The sequence below is a fragment of the Neovison vison genome, chromosome 3 (genome assembly GCF_020171115.1).
Source record: "Neovison vison isolate M4711 chromosome 3, ASM_NN_V1, whole genome shotgun sequence".
Classification (NCBI taxonomy): domain Eukaryota; kingdom Metazoa; phylum Chordata; class Mammalia; order Carnivora; family Mustelidae; genus Neogale; species Neogale vison.
Window position 1 is genome coordinate 216989278 of NC_058093.1, and position 23780 is coordinate 217013057.

At 42.3% G+C, this 23780-nt stretch overlaps 1 protein-coding gene across 1 annotated transcript in view; it reads right to left on the reverse strand.

Moving 5' to 3' along the window:
• Nucleotides 1-6023, reverse strand: part of LOC122903232 (sodium/glucose cotransporter 1) — an 81947-nt gene extending 75924 nt beyond the window's left edge. The window contains exons 1-2 of the mRNA XM_044243837.1: nucleotides 5889-6023; nucleotides 145-216 (exon numbers count right to left, since the gene is read on the reverse strand). Of these exons, the coding sequence (XP_044099772.1) occupies nucleotides 145-216; nucleotides 5889-6023 (207 nt within the window). The remainder of the gene's footprint in view (nucleotides 1-144; nucleotides 217-5888) is intronic.
• Between the last annotated feature and the right edge of the window lie 17757 nt (nucleotides 6024-23780).

Sequence of the window (23780 nt, forward strand, 5' to 3'; positions counted from 1 at the left end):
ACCCAGGAGACCTGGTGATCAGAAGATCCATTTTCAGAGACTTAAGGCAGGAAGGAAGAATCAGTGCCTCCCAAAACCAAGAAGAAAAGGGCATCCTATGAAGAATATTGTAGTTAAGCAAGTGGTTTTTCAGAGAAAACTTACCGGCCACCACACCATACTTCGTCCTGCCAGGAAGAAGCCTCCAACAGTCCCACGATTAGTGGAAAACATAGCCTGAGGAGGAAAGGTCAAAAATTTAATAGTAAACTAGAACAGAGTGACTTTGCCTGCCAAAATGACCCACCTCTCCATCCACATATACTTGCACTCTCTTTTATCCACTTCATGTGCTGAAATACTTCCACATTCCTTACTCCCTTGGAGCCCTTCTATACTTAGAAGAAGGAAGCAGGGATCTAGATTTGACAGACAAGAAGACTGGAGCTCAAAAGGTTTAAACAGCTTGCCCTTGTGCTAGCTCTGAAATGAGTTCACAGTACAGCTCCAAGCAAATCACCCAACCCGGACCTATTTGTTAAAAAAAGGGAAATGGAACTTTTTGTGCATTTTTTACAAGCATACTCAAGGTGCCTAATGAAATATCATTCTTTTTAAAGCACTATACAGTATGTGAACTATATATCTATATAGTTATCAAAACAAAAAGAAAAAGAAAAATGCTATAGGAATGCTTGGTGCTCGTACTAAATACACTAAAGATGGAACATTCAAACTCAATTCAAAACTTTCCTCTCCATGATGTCAGTAGGAGCTTGCTGGAAACATTACTTTACAACATACTGTGAGTACTGTAGAATGATGATTATTATAAATGCAGAAGAAGGAGGGGATTCCTTCTGATTGGGGTGTCAGGAAACCTTCACAGAAGGAACAGCACTTCAACAAGCCTTGAAGATAGAATGGGATTTATTAGAGAAAAGAAGGAGAGAACATTTTTTTAAAGATTTTATTTATTTATTTGACAGAGAGAGATCACAAGCAGGCAGAGAGGCAGGCAGAAAGAGGAGGAAGCAGGCTTGCTGCTGAGCAGAGAGCCCGACACGGGGCTCGATCCCAGGACCCTGAGATCATGACCTGAGCTGAAGGCAGCGTCTTAACTCACTGAGCCACCCAGGCGCCCCAGGAAAGAACATTTTAGATGGTGGGAACAGCATGAGCAATAACCCAGAGATACAACAGCAGCAGTGTGGGAAGGAAGGGAAGAGTAAACAGTATTACCTGGTGAACCTGGCTGAGGCATATGAATGAGGAGAAGGGTGAGAAGTGAAAGCAGATCACAGACCCTCAAATGCCAGGCTAAAAAATATAGCCTTTATTCCATAGGCAGTGTGGAAGCCACTGAAGGTTTATGAGGAGAAGAATGACATGCATCTTCAATAAATGACCACCAGCACCCTTGGGATGTTCCTTCTCAACCGTCAGCTTATTTCTGGTGCAGCTCAGGCCCAGCCCCAGTCTTCCAGCTCAAAACTGGGACAGTGTCTCTGTCCATGGGCTCCTTCCTCCTCCCTCTTTCTTTTTGTTTTAATTTATTTACTTGAATTCCATTAGCCAGTACAGCCCTCCCACTATCTATGTCTGTGGCATTCCCTTAGCTGCTAATCTTCCTGAAAATGTTAATGGCTGATAATAACTTAGCCTTTTTAAAGGTGTTTGCATTTTCACACATGACTCCTGAGGCCGAAGAGCATCACTGGTCCAAAGGAATTAACACTGGAAACTCACCATCTATTCAGCAAACATGTCTACTACAGATTGCATGTTGCTGAGTGCTCAGACTCCAAAGATGGACTGGACTCAGTCCTTTAGAAGCAGGGTCATTCATACTCCCAACAACCAACATAGATTGGTAAGCACCCCTGTGTGCCAGGCAGTGCCAGCGAGATCATGCTCAGATATTTCTGGATTCCTGGCAGGGTCCTCCCTCCCAGAGGACATACTCTTAGGGTTTCCGTAGAGGTTTCTCTAATAACAAAAGGGCTAACAGACCCAAGGAGCAAAGAAGGTAGCTAGGGGCTCAACAAACATGTCCCAAGGACTCAGGCTATGGAAGTTTGCCAGGGAAAGGCCATTCTGAAAGTCACTCTGAAGTCAAAGCATATGGATATGCCCCCACGTGGTATCAAAGGGACACAAAAAGTGGATTTGGGGCCCAGGCACAACATTTCCAATCTGGTCTCAGAAATAAAGAACTTAGAGGAAGAATGTGAGAGTAGAGACTAGAGTGGGGAACTGGATAATTCAGGAAAGATGTTGGGGATGGATAAAAGACAAGGAGAGGTGTTTCTAAACCAAGACTTCTCTTCTCTAGAATGTTCATCCCCTCCTCTCCACAAGCCCAGACCCTGCATAGCCATCCTGCAAGGTCCCTCAAATGTGACCTTCCCCCATAAAACTTTACCGGACACTCCTTCACAGAAATTTCCTCCTCTACTATGGCCTCCTCCCCTTCCCAAACAAAAAAAATCTCTCTTCTGTAAACATCTAGAGAACTTCCTCCATACCTCATTCACAGACCCTACATTTTTTTTTTTTACTCTGTGTTACCATATTACAATTTTTCCAGCTTTATTAATACATATTGACAAATAAAAATTATTTGTTTTTATTTATCACATACAATGTGATATTTTGAAATACATATTCATCATCAGGGGCTGGCGGTGGAGGAAACAGAGAGATTTTGATCAAGAGGTAAAAGGTAAGTGTACCTGAGTGACTCTGTCAGTTAAGCCGCCAACTCTTGGTTTTGGCTCAGGTCATAATCTCAGGGTGGTGAGATGGAGCCCCAAGTCAGGCTCCACACTCAGTGGGGAGTCTGCTCAAGATTCTCTCTCTCCCTCTCCTTCTGCCCCTCCCCACTCCGTGCACTCAGGCTTGTGCTCTCGCTTTCTCTCTAAAAATAAATAAACAAAAAATTTTTAAAAGGTGAAAGGTAAAATTATAATATGAATAAATTCTGGAGATCTAACTTACATCATGGTGACCATAGTTTATAATACCGTATTGTATAGTTGGATGAGGCAGCCCTGGAAGAGGGTAAAACAGAACAAAATAATGTTGGAAGAGATGAGGATGGTGACAGGGACTTGAGCTGTGAGTGTCTTTTCTAAGATGAAGAAGCACAACAGACCAGGATTGCTCTATCTGGGCAGCCCAGAGATCATGCAGGAATCAAGGTGCCTAAACCAAGGCACTTTTGATAATCCAGTAGAAAAAAAGAGGACTGTAAACTGGAAGAAATCCAGCACGTTAAATGATCGGGGCCCAGAAACACTGACAAATGGGGAAGACTAAATGTAGACAAATATCAGCAGACTCATTAAGTAGCATTTAACAGAACAAGTGATACTGATTCACAGATATTTGAAAAGTGCAAACACCATAATCAACAGGATTGGCAGAGGCTAAAATAAGATTGGTTAGGGAAAGAGAGATTATCAGTGATTGTCTGGGAAACAGGCAGTATGGGCTAGCAAATGATGGATTTGCATCTTCACTACAGCACTTATAAGGTGGGGAGGGGTGAGGAGGAAGGCAGGCAAGGTGGCAAAGCCCCTGGTACTGTGGAAAACCAAGAGTCAAAAGACCTGAGTTCCAGGAACAATTCCATGTACTGCAAACTTGGACAAACCACAACCACATAGGCCTTCAGTTTCCTTCTTCTAAATGGGGATTAGCATTACTGCCCTCCTTTTCTTGAGGCTTCCTGTAAAGATGCACTACCCAGTTGATCGTTTTTGCCCATTTTACTTAAAAGGACAAAAACAATTCAGGGCTTGCTTCATATCATGGAAGTCAAATGATTAATAGTATTCTTTTAAGATTTTATTTGAGAGAGAGAGAGAGAGAGAGCACAAGCAAAAATGGGGCAGAGGAAGAGGGAGAAGCAGACTCCCCACTGAGCAAGGATTCCCCATGTGGGACTCTATCCCAGAACCCTGGGACCTTGACCCAAGCTGAAGGCAGCTGCTCAACCAACTGAGCCACCAAGGTGCCCTGGTTAATAGTATTTAAAAGACTTCTCCATACAGAATTTTCAGGTTCATCTCTGCAGAGCTTTAAAACAACCTTGGGGAATCATAAGAATAGGTAAACTTGTAACTATTTACACCAGAGTAAACTGAGGTTGAGGTGGGTTTCCCAGGGTCGTAGAGCTAGAACCATGTCAAAGCCAGTAGTAAACTTGAGATAGGTGAGCGTGGTGGTGGGTATTAAGGAGGGTATGTATTGTATGGAGCACTGGGTGTGGTGCATAAACAATGAATCTTGAAACACTGAAAAAATAAAATTAAAAAAAAAAAAACTTGAGAATCCTGGTTCCTATTTGGACACTTCTGGGAAGGTGAGACTATTGGGGAACAGTCAGTCACACTGACCCCTTGGAACACTAGGAGAGGTTTTTACTCACATCTGGTTTTTATAATTACTTAAAAAACAAACAAACCAAAAAAAAAAAAAAACCCAACTTCCTTTTATCCCTAAAAAAAAAAAAAAAAGAAAAAGAAACAAAACTCTGTGGCCATGGAAGGGCTAATGTCCACCCTCCTCCCCTCTAAATCCAGAGTTCAACTACCTGCTGCCCTCGCAGCCTCCTGACCCAACACCCCAACCAAAGCCATTCAGAGTGTCTGGAATATGTGCTCAATATGTGCTCATTTATATTTTTTTATGATTTATTTATTCAAGGATGCCTGGGTGGCTCAGTCGGTTAAGAGTCTGTCTTTGGCTCAGGTCATGATCCTGGGATCCTGGGATCAAGTCCCACATCTCGCTGCCTCCTCAGTGGGGAGCCTGCTTCTCCCTCTGTCTGCCCCTCCCCCCCATTAGTTTCCTCTCTCTCTCTCTCTCTCTCTCTCTCTCTCTGACAAATAAAATCTTTTTTAAAAATTTATTTAAGAGAGAGCTCAAGTGCATGCAGGAGTGGGAGGAGGGGCAGATGGAGTGAATTCTCGGGCAGACTCCTGGATTGTAGAGCCCGGAGCCTGGAGTCCAAAGAAGGGCTCAATCCCATGACCCATGAAACATGACCTTAGCCAAAACCAAGAGACGGTGGCTCAACTGCCTGAGCCACCCAAGCGCCCCTGGAATATGTGCACATTTAAAACACCTCATCTTCTAGTTGCTGGGTGTGCCAGAGTCTGTCATAGTGAAATTTCTAAGTTCCAATTTCCAAGGCTGCTAAGAACAAGTTTCTCTGGTTTGGTGTGTCCCCAGTCCCCAAGGGGAGCCACAGACACTTCCCTCTCCCCAGCACCAGGCCACCTTTCGGTCTTCCTCCTATTCCTCCTCCACCCAACTTTGCCAACTCTCACTCATTCCAGCTCCTCCACCGGCAGGTCAGCCTTTCCCAGGAGGATCCCTACAGCAGCCCCCATTAGGGGCTGCCCCGCAGCCTCTGCAGTTGGCAGAGGTTTGTGTCCTTCCTGCTCTGAATTGTTTATTTTCCAATCAAAACTGTATGACTAAGAAGAGGCAGAATAGTCCTAGACTGCTTGGGGTTTATCTCCCAAGACAAAATATCTTCCCTGCACCTCAAGCTGTCCCTCACACTGGCCCCCAGCCTCTCCAATTCCTCCCCACCTCCTCTGCTCACAGACCAGGGGTATCCTCCTTGGATCTTCCTCGCCAGCTCCCATGGGCAACCCTCTTCTTTCTGCTCATCCTTGCTTGCCCCCTCACCTCACACTGTGCCCCCTTAAACCCCTCTCAAACGCTTCCAAGTTATTTTCAACCCGCTCCACAGACCCTTACGCCCATCATCCCCTCCTCACAGCTCACCGGTGCCATCGCTCCTCTGTGCGCCCCCCTTGTCCCTCCTGATGTCCCTTGTCCCTCCTGGTGGCCCTTGTCCCCTTAGCCCATGTCTCAGGGCCCTCACATACCCACAGCCCGACAGCCATCACCACCACAAAGTAGATGACGATGACAGAGATGTCGGCCGCATTGCGGATGCGCTCGTGGGGCGCGACGGGTGCGGCAGTGGCGTTGGTCATGGAGCTCCAGGTGATACTGTCCATGGCGGCGGCGGCGGCAGCGATGCGTTCCTCCAACCCAGGCCCCTTGCTCTTTATACTGCCTCTGGGTTAATGATCAGCCTCTACTAGGCGGGGAGAAGGCACCCTCGAAGTCACGTCCCTGCCCCGGATCTCCTGCACCGCGCCGTCGGGAAGCAGCCTTGGACGCAAACCACGCTGAAGGAGGAGCAGACGGAGCTGTTGGCAGAAAGGTGGCAGGCGGGCAGGTAAAGGCTGTTCGGTGAGTGGGGAGGGGCCGGCCAGGGGGCGGTGCCCGCCTAACACAAAGGCCCGCTGTGCTCCGGCAGTGGGCACCTGGCCCGGCAGCTTCGGCAGCTTCGCCTGCTCTGCGGGGTGCAGAGAGGGTGCGGCTTCATTGAAGAACCAGGCTGCCTGAGGCCAGGGGCTTAACGGCTTCAGGTCACCTGCCACTGGATCAGCACCAAGCCCTCTGTGGACAGGCTTCTTCATGTGTAAAATAGGTGCAGGACTCTTCCTAGGAATCAGCCAAGTTATTGGTCTCTATGGAGAAAATTCTGGGGAAGATCAGTTGTCAAATATTGCTGGAAAGAAATTCAGAACAATTGCAGTCTCTTGACCACAGGGACAGCCACCTCCCTACCCACCTTTCTGACTCCCCTGCAGCCCCCAGAGGCAATGTTATCCACCCCGCCTCCACCCCTGGTAAGGATAAAGAAAGAGGATCCTGCTGGGAGCTATTTCCTTGCCCTTTGCCTCCCCCTCCCCCAGCAATGTGATTTGGGACCCTTATAAGCCAGGTTTGAGGGAAGATGCTAGAGAATCCTTTCCATGGAGCTCATCAAACGCTGACCCTTTTGGGGAACTCAACCTGCCCATCTGGAGACACATGTCTAAGCTGAAAGTCAGGGCTCAACACAGAGATGGCTGAGAGAGGAGGCATGACTCACCCAAGGTAAGTAAGCCAGTGACAGCACTGGTCTAGGACATGGACAGCTGGACAGCGATGGTCTAGGCCATGGCAGGCCTAGTTCAGAGAAGGGTTGGAGATGCTCTCAGGAGCTGGCGCTGGAGGTCATAGAGCAGTCACTTTGGAGAGGGGAACCATGCTGGTGTGATATGTGACCACATAAGCCCTGCTAGGACTCTGTTCTGCCTCAAGCCCTCCCTTCCCACCTCTAGACAACCATCCAATGCCCAAACACCAGCAACTCATTCCTTTATACCTCACTGAATCTGAGGTCCACTCCCCTTGTCCCCCATCAGCACTTGTTCTTCCTATTGAGGTTGCAGTCAGAGAATCATTATTTATGCAGCATCCATGTAGGTCTTCCCCATTTCCCCCCACCCATTGCCCAGGGCCCATCATAATGCTTGGCCACAGGATAAGGAATTCCTCTTCTGGAGAACCTGGAAGCAGAGACTCTTCAACATGGATGCCTTCCAAAACTCTGAGCTTAGCCATCAGCCGCAGCTTAGAGAAACTTGTCTTTCATCCATGTGCATCTGTTCCCAAAGTTGGCAGAGCATTTTCACCTGGCTCTGACCAAGCAAAGCCCTTGCCCTCAGGGAACATCTAGTCTGGTCAGGAAGTGAGCTCATCCACAGCAAAAGTCCAGCCCTGAATGCCCAGCTGCAGGCAGCCAGCCTGTGCTAACTTCCAAAAATGAAGTCTGGCAATGAGCAAATCTGAAAAGGGAGCAGGAGGAAGGACCTGAAGCACTAAAAGACTTCAAAGGAGAGAGAGAGCTATCACCTAATCTTTTTCAGACAGGAAAACACAGCCAAAGAAGGAAAGAAAGGGCACCTTGGAAGAGACCAGAAAACGTAATTCACTTCATTCCTTCATTCATTCATCCTTGCAACAGAAAAATACCTTCTATGTTACCAGGTCATGTGTGCCAATGCTGGGGATACAACTGTGCACAAAATTCATATGTTTTTCACCCTCACAAGTCTTCTAGTCTAGTGGGGGAGATAGACCATCATCAAAAATGAGACAAATACCTATAAACTTAGTATTGTGGTATGTGCTTTGAAAGAGACATGTGTTCCAAATGTGTAGCAAGGATTTTGACCTGGGAATGAGGTGGAGTTGGGAGAAGGCCTGGAAGTTTCTGGTCATGCAAGAGGAGTGAGCCAGGTAAGGTGGGAAGGAGGGATACCAGGAGAGGACAAGCTGGGGGTAAAAATAAAAAATAAATAGGGGCACCTGAGTGGCTCAGTTGGTTAAGCACACCAATCTTGATTTTGGCTCAGGTTATGATCTCTGCGCTATGTGATTGAGCCCCATGTCAGGCTTCACACTGGCCGTGGAGCTTGCGTAAGATTCCCTGTCTCCCACTCCCTCTGTCCCTCCCTCTCCCTCCAAATAAATAAATAAATAAATAAGCATGTAACCAGCAAGTAACCTCCCCATTTGGTGGGTGGGGAGGACGGGGCAAGAGATCTCCAGAATGTCGGAGGTCCCTCTGCAATTTCTGTTCCTCACTGATCTCCTCTAAAAGGACAATTTAACTCAAGAAAAGAGCACAAAGAAAAAAAAGAAAAAAGAAAGAAAACAGCACAGAGATTCTGCAAAAAAATTAAAAATAGAATTACCATGTGATCCAGGAATCCCACTTCTGGGTATATATCCAAAGGAAATGAAATCAGTATCTCAAAGAGATATCAGCACTCCCATGTTCATTGAAGAGAAAGAAAAAAGCTGGCCAAACAGACAGGCTGTGGGAAAGATGAAGGTGATGAGGAAAGATAGACTTAAAAACAAGATGCTGACCTCATCTGAGTCCACACAGGTTCACAAATTTGAGTCAGATTGGAGTCCTAAGCTTGAAAAACCAGGTGCTCACAGATTAAAAATTAAACGTGACTGTTGAAAGAAGATGATTCAAATGACTCTGAGGTCACTAAGGTAACATCTACAGATGGCAAGGGAGGAACCCAGATTTGGAGCATAGTGACTCATCACTGAGTGGAAATTCTCTTTCCTCTTCTTGGCCTCACTTCCACACTACTCATCTGTCCAGGTCCCACAGGGGTCCCTACCTACTTTTATCAGCCCAGGAGCTCTTCCCCAGCAGGCCTCAAATGTTCAGTGCCCACCTCTCACTGACCAACTGTTCTCCATGGCAAGAAATCCCATGGTGTGATGGCCAGCCTCTGAACTCTTGCCACACTGTGAAATGAACAGTCTATGTACAGAGGCTATGAGTTTGGGAAGTTATCTGAAGAGGGGAAACCACATGGCTGGTTTGAATCTTAGCTCAGTCATCAACCAGCAGCAGACCATGGATAGCTCATTTGACACCTATGATCTTCCATTTGAACATCTGTAAAATGTCATAGACAAAGACTATTTTCTGTACGTATGAGGTCCAAATGAGAGGAAGGTGCAAAGAGGCCTCATTGACAACAAAAAAGGCAAAAATGAGGGACTGAGAGGGCTGCTATGATTTTCTCTTTTTCCTTTTCCTTGTTGCAAGCTCAGTTGTGGGAAGCAGACAGACTGTTTGATCAGTGATTTATCTTCCTGTGGCTGCTGTTAAAAATTTATCACAAATGTGGCAGCTCAAAACAATAGAAATGTATCCTCTTGGGGTTCTGGAAGTCAGAAGTCCAAAACTGATTATACCAGTGAAACCAAGGTGTCAACAGGGCTGTATTGTTCAGGTTTTAGGGGAAGATACTTCCTTGCTTCTTCTAGTAGCTACCAGCGTTCCTTGGCTTGTGGTCACATCTCTTCAATTTCTGTCTCGTGTGTGTGTGTGTGTGTGTGTGTAAAATACACATAGCATAAGATTGCCCATCTTAACCCTTTGTAAGTGCACAATTCAATGACATTAATATATTCACAATGTTGTGCTACCATCACTACTACCCATATCCCACGACTTTTTCATTATCCCAAACAAAAACATCAGTTAAACACTAACTTCTTGCCTTCCCCTGGAAACCACCGTTCATCTTTCTGTCTCTATGAATCTGACTATTCTAGGTACCTTTATACAAGAAGAATCATACAATCTACTCTATCTTCACATTGTCTTCTCTTCCTCATCTGTCAAATCTCCCTTGGTCACTAAGGACATTTGTGATGGTGTTCAGAGTCCACCAATAATTCAGGATCATCTATCTTCATCTCAAGATCCTTAAGTTAATCATATGTGCAAAGACCTTCTTCTAAATAAGGTAGCATTTACAGGTTCCAACATTTAGGACCTGGTATATTTGGATGGCCATTATTCAGTTACTGCAATCAGTGATGGTGAAAGAGTATGAATGTAGAAGGATTTGATGGAGGCAGTAGAATTGGAGATGCTTTCGGAAGAGTGGAGTGAGGAGGAGGGCACTGCTGGAGGGGATAAGTCAAGGTCCAGAAGTGTAAAAGCCAAAAAGCTGTCAGGCAAAGAGGAAGTGAGGATAAGTGAGAAGGGCCAGGAGAGGGAATCAGTGAGGTGGCCCCAGGCTGCCTGCCCTTCCTCCCCAGCCCCCTAACCTGGTATCTGGGCATGAAGGGAGTAAAGAGAAGGACAAAATGCTCCTGGCCCTCCCTCTAGAGCTGAAATCAATAAGGAGTTGACCCCTGGTGGTCTCCATCCAATCAGCTGAGCCCTAGCGAGGCCTCTGCCATGCTGGGTCATGTTGGGAAGCCCCCAACGTTTGTTGGGAATCACCTCTACCGTGGGGATTCAATTTGAACTAATAGAGGTTTGCTGAGTTCCCACCATGCATGTCAGCTTTGGGCTGGGACCAAAAACCAGGTTGGTTGGTGGTGGGCTGTAGCCCTTTCCTCTATATTCTAAATCCCAGAAAAGCTTCAGGAAGAAGTTGCAGGATTAGATGCTGCAAGAGGTCTTAGCCTACCTTCCCCAGAGCTTTTCACAGGGTACTGAATCAGCCCTGGTCCTTAGCCCAGGGCAGCGGGAATAGCACATAGCCCAGAATCAGAAGACCTGGGTTCAGACACTGGTTACTCTGCCAAGTGGCCTTAGACAGTCACTTCACCCTCTAAAACTGTTTTCTTAACTATCAAATTGGAAGAATTTGACCAACTGGTCTCTTAAGAAAGATCCTAGTACCAATTCTATGACTCCTGTCAGGGCCCTGAATTTCCCTGTACCTCCGTCTTTCATTTATAAACTGGGGATAGTAAGCCCTGGATAGTTGCATGTCAGAAGCATGTCAATCCCACCTCATCCTAAAGCTCTAAAGCAGTGTGGGATGGCTACCTGGCTGGAATTGTGCCTTGTATGGAAAATATTTCAGCACACTACCAAGCACATATTTGGTGCTCAATCAAATGTTAACTTTAATCTCCGACTTCATCACTTATCTAGACTCAGAGTCATGGGAATTTGAGCTGGGGCCCTGCCCTCAAAGAGAGAAGACAGATCTAAATAAAAATGAAAACCTATACTCTATGTTGGGACAAGTGGTACAACTTTAAACTTTACAATGACCCTATTGTTATCCCATTCTATGGATAAAGCACTGAAACTCAAAAGTGGTTAAGTAACTTGGCCAAGCTGGGGCTTACCCCCTGTAGTGTAATATCAAAGCTTATATTTTAACTACTGGACAAGAAGGTAGGTAAAGAAGGGGAGAAGAAGAGAAAGTGAAACCTTAGCCCTGATTCCAAGCCTACTCCCCAGGTAGCATCCCTCTATTCTTCCCCTGCCTCATCCCAGGGTTGGCATTTGGCCCCAACTCCCTGTAGGTGTGAGACATTTCACTGAGTCACTAGTTATAACAGATGCAGGCAAAAGCCAGCAGTATTGCAGGCACTATCTTCTGCCAAACACCCTGGTGTATTTGAAAATCCACAGCCCAGAATGAGAGCAGGTGACGTAGCAAAGTTAACTGTCACTCAAGTCCCAGAGAAGGCTTTCTGAGAGCTTTCTGACAGCCACACCTCATTATGACCATCACCCCCTGTGTTCTATCTAATTCCCTCTAAGAGATGAGACAATGAAGCAGCAACTCCCAGGTAGCCAGAGGCCTGCAGGTACTGACTGAGGAACTCATCAGTGTTCTCACCTGTGAACCTTATCCCCACACAGCTAACTGCCACCCATCCATCAATCCACACTGAGGCTAGGATTCCAGGAACATGAAAACCAGGCTCAAAAATTCTTGGGCATTGGAAAATTCACAAAGGTAACAGTGGGAAAGGCAAATCATTCATTCATTCAACAAATACTAGTTGCACATCTGTCTAGACATCAGAGGTACAAAGGAAGCAAAATCAATGTAGCCCCTGTCTTTCAGGAGCTTAAAATCTATGCATGTGCTTAATGGGCATGGGGTTTCCTTTTGGGATGATGACAGTAGGCAGAAGCAACAGTTGCATGCACTTGATGCCACAGTGAATAATTATTCACTTTCAAATGAGTAATTTTATATTATGTGAATTTCATCTCAATTAAAAAAATAAAAAATAAAAACCCATAATCATGCACAAGGCATTATGCCTGGAGACAATAAAAAGTCAATTCCCTCCCAGATAATTTCTTCCCAACTTATTAACTGGTCCTAAAATTTCATGAGTTTCATTCATTTATTCAACTAGTCATTTGAGGAGAATGAAAAGGTGAATTTATCTTGCCATCAAAAGAATATCCTCTCCCATCTAATGGCTTGCCCTCATAATTCTACATTAAGAAACTTCATTCATGCATTCCTTCAGTATCCATTCTACAACTGATATTGGGGTTACAACCTTGAATAAGACAGTCTCAGCAACGAATATAAAGGTGCAGCTATCTCTTCAAGATACTGATTTCACTTTCTTGGTATATATACCCAGAAGTGGAACTGCTGGATCATATAGCAGTTCTATTTTTATTATATTTATCTTTTTAAAAATATTTTTATTTGGGTGGGGGTGCCTGAGTAGTGTAGTCAGTTAAGGATCCAACTCTCAGCTTTGGCTCAGGTTGTGATCCCAGAGTCCTGGGACTAAGCCCCAAGTCAGGCTCCATGCTCAGCGTGAAATCTGCTTGGGATTCTCTCTTCTCTCTCCCTCTAACATAGTGATTCAGTTTCTCTATATGTTAGCTACAATTGTAGCTACCATTTGTCACCGTACAATACTTTGACAGTATCACTGACTATACACCCTATGCTATGACTTTCATTCCTGTGACTTATTCATTCCAAAACTTGAAACCTGTACTTCCCACTCCCCTTCACCCATTTTGCTCATTCCTTGACCCTCCTTCCCCCTGGCAACCATCAGTCTGTTCTCTGTATCTATAGGTCTGATTCTCGCTTATTTTGTATTTTAGATATGGATGTGACCCAGGTATCCATCAATAGACAAACAGATAAGGATGTGATGTGCATCACACACACACACACACACACACACACACACACACGCCCTGGAATATTACACAGACAATAAAAAAGGATGCAATCTTGCCTTTGCAACAACATGGATGGACCTAGAGATTATTATGTTAAATGAAATAAGTCAAACTGAAAAAGACAAATACCATATTATTTTACTCATATGTGGATTCTATTCTTTATTTTTTGAGGAAACTCAATGTTTTCCATAGAGGCTACACCAATTTACATTACAGTAGTGCTCAAGCTTCACTTTTCTCCACATCCTCACCAACAATTATCTCTTGTTTTTGTGATAATAGCCATTTTAAAAAGCATGAGATAATATTTAATTGTGGTTTTGATTTCCCCAATGATTAGTGATGTCAAGCACGCTTCATGTACTTGTTGACCTCTCAGAGTCCCTTACATTTTTTGGATATTAAAAATGTGAGGTGGGCGCCTGGGTGGCTCAGTTGGTTGGGCGACTGCCTTCGGCTCGGGTCCTGATCCTGGAGTCCTGGGATCAAGTCCCACATCAGACTCCCTGCTAAGCAGGGAGTCTGCTTCTCCCACTGACCCCTCTCCTCTCATGCTCTCTCTCTCTCTCTCTCTCTCAAATAAATAAATAAAATCATTTTGGAGCACTGGGTGTGGTGAAAAAATAATGAATACTGTTATGCTGAAAATAAATTAATTAATTTAAAAAATAAAATAAAAAATAAAAAATAATGTGAGGTGGTGAATGTATTAATTAACTTAATTGTAGTAGACATTTTAATATGTGTATATATAGTATATATACACACTTAGTACATACATACATTTTATATATATATATATATATATATATATATATATATATATATAAAACATCACATTGTACATCTTAAATGCATACAGTTTTACCAATTACACCTCAAGAAAGTAAGGGGAGATAAAAGAAGAAAATACACACTAGCCAAAAGAAAAAAAAAAGAAACAATCTCTGCCTTGGGGCCCTCCCAGTTCATCAAAGAAAGTTTACATCTGATATGCACATGCTGTTCCCTATGCAAGGACACTTTCTTCCCTGCTCTTCACCTGGCTAACTGTCATAATTCTTTCATGTTAACTTAAATTTTTTCCAAGAAGCTTCTTGACCTGCATCCCTCCCTTAGCCTGAAAGTCTCAGAGAACTCAGTTTCCAAGACTTATTCTCATCCTTCCTGTCTCAGTTTATAATTCACATTTAGTTGCATAGCTGTATTTACTGTCTATGAATCCCACAAGACTATTAGCATCATGAGGGAAGTGCCAGGGTCTCTTAGCCATCACTGTGCTAGTACTGGGGTTGGCATATAGTGGATGCTCAATAGATATTAGTTGGGTGCATATGTGAATTAAAACAAAGAACATGAACAACTGTAATGTGATAGATGCTCTATCAGTAAGGGAAGGTGAGACAGAACATGCTTTACTTTATCTTGCTAAGGGATATGGAGAGAGGGGTAAGAGAAATAATCATTAAGAGGGTATGTTTGCATTGAATCTTTAGGGCTAAGTAGGAGGAGTTCCTGAGGTAACACAGCTAATTTGAGGTTTTGAGATGTGAGAACACACAGTATGCACATTCAGAGAATGGTAAGTAGTTGTGGTCTGCATGACTGGGTAGAATAGCAGGAGATAAGGCCAGAGATGTGGGCAGAAATTAGACCTCAGGAGATTTTTTTGTGGCATATTAAGCATCCTAGAATTCTCCCATAGAATACTGGGAAGCCAGTAAAGCAGGGGTTTCTGACCTCATAAGCCCATCAGAGATGGATTTTGAACTTCCATGGATTCTAAAATTGCATGTACAATTATGGTCAGATTTGTGTTTTCTTATGTTTTCCTTTTTTTGTCAGATTCTCAGATCAGTGACTCCAAAAAAATTAAGAACCAGCACCTTCCCTGACCACCCTAACTAAAACAGCCTCATCCCTATTCCAATTCAGTGACTTTCATAGTACTCATAACAAAATTTAAGTATCTTGCTGATTTCTTTGCTACTTGCTTACTGCCTATTTTCACCTGAGAGGACTTTGTCTTGTTCAAGGTTCTATCTCTGGTGCCTATTACACATGGCCTGGAACATATAAAGCTCAATAAGTATCTGTTGGCTAAATGAATCTAACTGTGTGTGTTTTTTAATTGTGGTAAAACATACATAATATAAAATTTACCATCTTAACCACTTTTAAATGTGTGGTTTACTGACATTAAATACATTCACATTGTTGTGCAGCCATCACCACCATCCATCCACAGAACTCCTTTTACCTTGCAAAACTGAAATTCTATACCCGTTAAACAATAACTCCCCAGCCTCTGGCAACCACCATTATATTTTCTGTCTATATGACTACTCCAGATATCTCACAGAAGTGGAATCATATTTAAAAAGAAAAAGAGAAAAAAATTAAAAAAAAAATAAAAAGATAAAGAGGGCGCCTGGGTGGTTCAGTGGGTTAAGCCACTGCCTTCAGCTCAGGTCATGATCTCAGGGTCCTGGGATCGAGTCCCGCATCTGCTTCCCTCTCTCTCTCTGCCTGCCTCTCTGTCTACTTGTGATCTCTCTCTGTCAAATAAATAAATAAAATCTTCAAAAAAATTTAAAAAATGTTTTAAAAAGTAGAATCATATAGTATTCATCCTTTTGTGACTAGCTTATTTCACTTAGCATAATGTCCTCAGAGTTCATTCATGTTGTAGCATGTGTTAGAATTTCCTTCCTTTTTAAGGCTAAATAATTCCATTGTATGGATATACATATTTTTTAATTTATTTTTTATTTATTTTCAGCATAACAGTATTCATTATTTTTGCACCACACCCAGTGCTCCATGCAAGCCGTGCCCTCTATAATACCCACCACCTGGTACCACAACCTCCCACCCCCCATCCCTTCAAACCCCTCAGATTGTTTTTCAGAGTCCATAGTCTCTCATAATTCACCTCCCCTTCCAATTTACCCCAACTCCCTTCTCCTCTCTAACTTCCCATGTCCTCCATGCTATTTGTTATGCTCCACAAATAAGTGAAACCATATGATAATTGACTCTCTCTGCTTGACTTATTTCACTCAGCATATTCTCTTCCAGTCCCGTCCCTGTTGCTACAAAAGTTGGGTATTCGTCCTTTCTGATGGAGGCATAATACTCCATAGTGTATATGGACCACATCTTCCTTATCCATTCGTCCGTTGAAGGGCATCTTGGTTCTTTCCATAGTTTGGCGACCATGGCCATTGAGCAGACAACTCTTGATTTCTGCTTGGATCATGTCTCAGGGTCATAGTATCAAGCCCCACATCTGGCTCTGTGCTGGGCATGGAGCCTTCTTAAAGATCCTCTTTCTCAGGGCACCTGAATGACTCAGTTGGTTGAGTGTCCAACTCTTGATTTCAGCTCAGGTCTTGATCTCAGCATTGTGGAATTGAGAGCTCAGGTCGTGATCTTGGGGTCATGGGATTGAGCCTCACATCAGGCTCCACACTCAGTGTGGAGTCTGCTTGAGATTCTCTCTCTCTCTCTCCCTCTAAAATAAATAAATAAAATCTTTTTTAAAAAGATCCTCTTTCTCCCTCTCCCTTTGCCCCTCCTCCCCCCACTACATACTCTCTCTCTTAAAAAAAAAAAGGAACACAAATGACAAATAAACATACTAAAAGATGACCAAATTCTTTCCAAAATGACAAATGCAAAACTACAGTGAGATACTATTTTTTCCTATCAGACTGAAAAAAATCACAAACAAATTGATAATACATTGTGTTATAAGAGAAAACATACACTTGCACACATACAGGATGAATTGTACCATCTCCAACAGATAATTTGAGAATATCCAACAACATTATATCAAGAGAATGATAAGAGAACTTGAAGACTGGGAGAAAATATTTACAAAGGACATATCTGATAAAGGACTGCAAACCAAACTATCAAAGAACTCTTAAAACTCAACAATAAGAAAATGAATAACCCAACTAAAAAGTAGGCAAAAGATCTGAACAGACACCACATCAAAGAAGATATACAGATACCTTGATATGCAAATAAGCATATGAAAAGATGCTTAGCATCATGTCATCAGATAATTACAAATTAAAACAACTAGATGCCACTACACACCTATTGGAATGACCAAAACCCAACACACTGACAATAACAAATGCTGGCAAGGATGTGGAACAACAGAAAATCTCATTCATTTCTGGTACATATGAAAAATTGTACAGCCGTTTTGAAAGATCCTGGACACTGGGAAACAAACTGAGAGTTACAGAAGGGAGGGGGTAGGGGGACTGATTAACAGGGTGATGAGTATTAAGGAGGGCTTGTGTGTGACACAACTAATGAATCATTGAACACTACATCAAAAACTAATGATATATTATATGTTGGCTAATTGAACATAATAAAAATCAACCAATCAATCAAAAAAAAAAAGAAAGAAAAGAAAAGCAGTTTTTTACAAAACTAAATATATTCCTATCATACAATCCAGTGGTTGTGCTCTTTGGTATTTACTCAAAGGAACTGAAAATATGTTTGCACAAAAACTTTCACACAGATGTTTATAGCACCTTTCTTCATAATTGCCAAAACCTGGAAGCAATCAAGATGTCTTTCAGTAGGTGAATTAATAAGTAAAGTGTGGTACATGCAGAAAACAGAATATTATTCAATGATAAAAAAAGTGAGCTATCAAGTCATGAAAAGATATGGAGGAATGTTAAAAGTATATTAATAAGTAAAAAAATCCAATCTGAAAAAAGTTATATGTCGTATAATTCTAACTATACAAAATCTCATAAAAGGCAGAACTATGGAAGTAGTAAAAAGATCCATGGTTGCCAGGAGTTAGAGAGGAAAATCAGATGAATACCGGAACACAGAGAATTTTTAGGGCAGTAAAATTACTCTGTATGCTATTATAATGGTGGATACATGTAATTATACATTTGTCAAAACTCATAGATTAAAGAGCATTGAATGTTATATGCAACTAATGAATCACTGAAAACTACATCAAAAACTAGCGATGTACCATATGTTGGCTAACTGAACATAATTTTAAAAAAACTCATAGAATGTACAACACCAAGAGTGAACTCTAATGTAAACTATAGACTTTGGGTGATAATGAAGTGTTAATGTATATTCATCAATTATAACAAATGTATGACTCTGATACAGGATATTGATGGTGACACAGGCTGAGAATGGTGTAAGGGGTGGTAATATGGGAACTCTATACTTTTCACTCAATTTTCCTATAACCTAACACTGATCAAAATATAAAGCCTGTTTTTAAAATTATAGATATATAAAAACTTTGACCGAAAAATTTTACTTGTAAGAATGTTTTTCAGGAGATAACATTTTTTCTTCTTTTTTTTTAATTTATTTTTTATTTATTTTCAGCATAACAGTATTCATTATTTTTCCACCATACCCAGTACTCCATGCAATCCGTGCTCTCTATAGTACCCATCACCTGGTACTCCGACCTCCCACCACCCGCCCCTTCGAAACCTTCAGACTGTTTTTCAGAGTCCATAGTCTCTCATGGTTCACCTCCCCTTCCAATTTCCCCCATCTCCCTTCTCCTAACTCCCCATGTCCTCCATGCTATTTGTTATGCTCCACAAATAAGTGAAACCATATGATAATTGACTCTCTCTGCTTGACTTATTTCACTCAGCATAATCTCTTCCAGTCCCATCCATGTTGATACAAAAGTTGGGTATTCATCCTTTCTGATGGAGGCATAATACTCCATAGTGTATATGGACCACATCTTCCTTATCCATTCGTCCGTTGAAGGGCATCTTGGTTCTTTCCACAGTTTGGCGACCATGGCCATTGCTGCTATAAACATTGGGGTACAGATGGCCCTTCTTTTCACTACCTCTGTATCTTTGGGGTAAATGCCCAGGAGTGCAATTGCAGGGTCATAGGGAAGTTCTAGTTTTAATTTCTTGAGGAATCAGGAGATAACATTTTTTATTTATTTTTTCAGTGTTCCAAGATTTATTATGTACCACACCCAGTGACCCATGCAATATGTGCCCTCCTTAATACTCATCACCAGGCTCACCTAACTCCCCCATTCCCCCTCCCCTCCAAAACCCTCAGTTTGTTTCTCAGAGTCCACAGTCTCTCATAGTTCATCTCCCCCTCCGATTTCCCCAAGTTCACTTTTCCTTTCCTTCTCCTAATGTCCTCTATGTTATTCCTTATGCTCCACAAGCAAGTGAAATCATATGATAATTGACTGTCTCTGCTTGACTTATTTCACTCAGCACAATCTCCTCCAGTCCCATCCATGTTGATACAAAAGTTGGATATTCATCCTTTCTGATGGAGGCATAATATTCCATTGTATATATGGATATTTACTTGTAAGAATTTATACTACAGAGGCGCCTGGGTGGCTCAGTGGGTTAAAGCCTCTGCCTTCGGCTCAGGTCATGATCCCAGGGTCCTGGGATCGAGCCCCACGTCGGGCTATCTGCTCAGCAGGGAGCCTGCTTCTCTCTCTCTCTCTGCCTGCCTCTCTGCCTACTTGTGATCTCTGTCTGTCAAATAAATAAATAAAATCTTTTAAAAAAAAAGAATTTATACTACAGATAGGCTTACATAAAGATAAAATGATGTGTGTTCAAAGTTGTTTATTGCATCACTGTTTGTAATATAAAAAGATTAGAAGCAATGTAAACACCCAACCATAAACAACTGGTTGAATATATTATGGTTTATCCACTTAGTGGATACATTGCAATCATTTTTTTTAAAAAAAGGAAAAGAAAACTCTGTGTATGAATGTGGATTGATCTCAAAATGATTTTTTTAGGTTAAGAAAAACAAAGTTTGCAGAACAATATATATAGTATGCTAACAGTATAAAATAGAGGGTGGGGAGAATACAGGTACAGATTTGCTTACAAGAACATTAAAAATCTCTTGGATACACAGGAAACTGGCAAAATTGATTGACTTTAGGGAGAAAAGTTGGATAACTTGGAGGCTTTCTCTATATATATTTATGTATTTTATGAATCATGGAAATTTATTGTTACTGGATCAATAGATAGCAGGAGGAAAGGAGGTAGGGAAGAAAGTCAAGAGAGAGAAGGAGAATAAATACTACACTAGGATCACTGAATATCCAAGCAGTTAGGAACCTCAGAGATCTTCAGACTTGACTCAGTAATATATGCACTCACTCAACAAATTTATCTTAAGTGTCCTGTACATGTCTGGCACTCTTCCAGTTGCCATAGATAGCAAGATGCAAAGGTACAAAGATACACAATCTAATGGGGAAAGACCTTACAGCTTACCAGTGAGTCACTGAGACCCAGAGAATGGATGGACCCTGGCCAAGGTCAAACAATTCGTTGGTGGAAGAGTCAGGGCTGAAACCCAGGTCTATTGGCTCCTGTTTGGTTTCATTATCTCCCCTGGGCTTAAATAAAGCAAGGGAAATGGACTTGATTACACAATGTTTACGAGTGTGGAGATAACCACAAAACTGGCTTCTCAGAAAGAGCTTTCCTTTCCTACACATAGAAAACTTTTTTTTTAAGATTTTGTTTATTTATTTGACAGAGAGAGATCACAAGTAGGCAGAGAGAGAGAGGGAAGCAGGCTTCCTGCTAAGCAGAGAGCCTGATGCAGGACTTGATCCCAGGACCCTGAGATCATGACCTGAGCCGAAGGCAGTGGCTTAACACACTGAGCCACCCAGGCGCCCCATAGAAAACTTGCTAATAGTCATTGCCAGCCAAAGAAAAGATCTCTCAATGCTATTTAATACTATCTTCATCCTATACTCATACAATTATTTATGAGTGATTATAAATAATTACTGTTCATACACACACACACACACACACACACACACCATTCCAAACAATGATTCATCTGCTCCTGCTGAGACATGAAAAATACTAAAGAAAAGCAATAAAGCAGAGACCCAGGTAAAAAATGATCATCTGTCTGAGCAAGAGGGGAAAACCTAACCCACAGTCAAGTGTCCCTGATCTCTTGGATTTTCTAAAAGTCTTGGGCAAACTCCTCAATAGGTTTTTTCCAAGTTTGGGAAATCCTACCAGGAATCAAGAAAAGTGTCATTTTCACTACCCTGAATGACAAAGATGTCGTTGGTTTTGATTAAATTATTATATAACATGTTTAAGAGTGAAACTGTACTTACAGAAATACATATATACCCATATAGGCATATACACAAATGTCAACCCCAAAGCGCAGAATATAAATCTGAGACAAAGAACCATTGATTTTGGATTTTCTACACTTCTGTGATGATTCAAAATGCAAAATCCTAAAATCTCTGTCTTTGGCTGATTCCGTAATTGGAGGAGTGCCTGTTGGTTGACCTTCCAGATTCAGCTCTGAGAGGAAGGCAGGACAAGGAATTGGTCCTTGCTAAAACTGTCACTGATATTAGGGGAGGGATTTGGTTTAGGGGTTATGCTTGGGAAGAGTGGAAAAGACAGGATTGTTATACAGGCTTCTGCCATGGACCCAAACATAGGGCTTCATTTTTTTTAAAGATTTTATTTATTTATTTGACAGAGATTACAAGCAGACAGACAGGCAGGCAGAGAGAGGGAGAGGAGGAAGCAGGCTCCCTGCAGAGCAGAGAGCCCGACGCGGGACTCGATCCCAGGACCCCGAGATCATGACCCGAGCCGAAGGCAGTGGCCTAATCCAATGGAGGGTCACTGTAAAGCCCATTTGCTCTGCCTTCCAGTCAGCAGTAGTCATTCCAGGTCTTGGTTTCAGTGTCTTATTTTGACTCACTTTGACTCACTACCCACTTTTTTCCCACTTCCACTCCTTGGGAAAGCACCTGGGCTAGGAGGGTTTCCTTCAGTATTCACCAAAGTCACAGTCCCATGAGAATGAGTTGTGAGCTCTTTGGGTCAAAGGCTTCTTTGAATACAACATGATTATACCCACATAGCCCTGATATGGGAGGACTGTTTGTACTTTCTTGACCATAGGATGCTGCTAGTGAGTAGCCTTAAGAACCAGTTTTGTAATGCCTGAATTGGGCATAGGTCAGGTTCTCCATTTCTACAACCTCTAAGAATAATAGACTCTTTTGGTTGAAAAGCATTCAACTGACCCTCTCATTCTGTAGTGGAAATTGAGACCCAAAGAGGAAGAGCTACTTGTCCGAATCTATAGCATGGTTTCTGAACACCTAATCTAGTGCTCTGTCTTCTCCAAAAACTTTGTTCAAAACAAATTTATAATTTCTTATAAAGTTAAAGCTATACCTTTCCTATGACTTATAATTACACTTTTATTTTTTTAATTTTTATTTTTTTAATTTCTTTTTTTTAAGATATAATTTGCATTAAAAATATTCCCCCAATAAGTATACAGCTTGGTTTTTTTTCCAATTTATTTATTTTCAGAAAAACATTATTCATTATTTTTTTCACCACACCCAGTGCTCCATGCAAGCCGTGCCCTCTATAATACCCACCACCTGGTACCCCTACCTCCCACCCCCCCGCCACTTCAAACCCCTCAGACTGTTTTTCAGATTTTAATTTCTTTTTTTAATTTATTTTTTATTTTCAGCATAACAATATTCATTATTTTTGCACCACACCCAGTGCTCCATGCAATCCATGCCCTCTGTCATGCCCACCACCTTGTACCCCAACCTCCCACCCCCCGCCCCTTCAAAACCCTCAGACTGTTTTTCAGAGTCCATAGTCTCTCATGGTTCACCTCCTCTTCCAATTTACCCCAACTCCCTTCTCCTCTCTAACTCCCTATGTCCTCCATGCTATTTGTTATGCTCCACAAATAAGTGAAACCATATGATAATTGACTCTCTCTGCTTGACTTATTTCACTCAGCATAATTTCTTCCAGTCCCGTCCATGTTGCTACAAAAGTTGGGTATTCATCCTTTCTGATGGAGGCATAATACTCCATAGTGTATATGGACTACATCTTCCTTATCCATTCGTCCGTTGAAGGGCATCTTGGTTCTTTCCACAGTTTGGCGACCGTGGCCATTGCTGCTATAAACATTGGGGTACAAATGGCCCTTCTTCTCACGACATCTGTATCTTTGGGGTAAATACCCAGTGCAACTGCAGGGTCATAGGGAAGTTCTAGTTTTAATCTCTTGAGGAATCTCCACACTGTTCTCCAAAGAGGTTGCACCAACTTGCATTCCCACCAACAGTGTAAGAGGGTTCCCCTTTCTCCACATCCCCTCCAACACATATTGTTTCCTGTCTTGCTAATTTTGGCCATTCTCACTTGTGTAAGGTGATATCTCAATGTAGTTTTAATTTGAATCTCCCTGATGGCTAGTGATGATGAACATTTTTTCATGTGTCTGATAGCCATTTGTATGTCTTGAT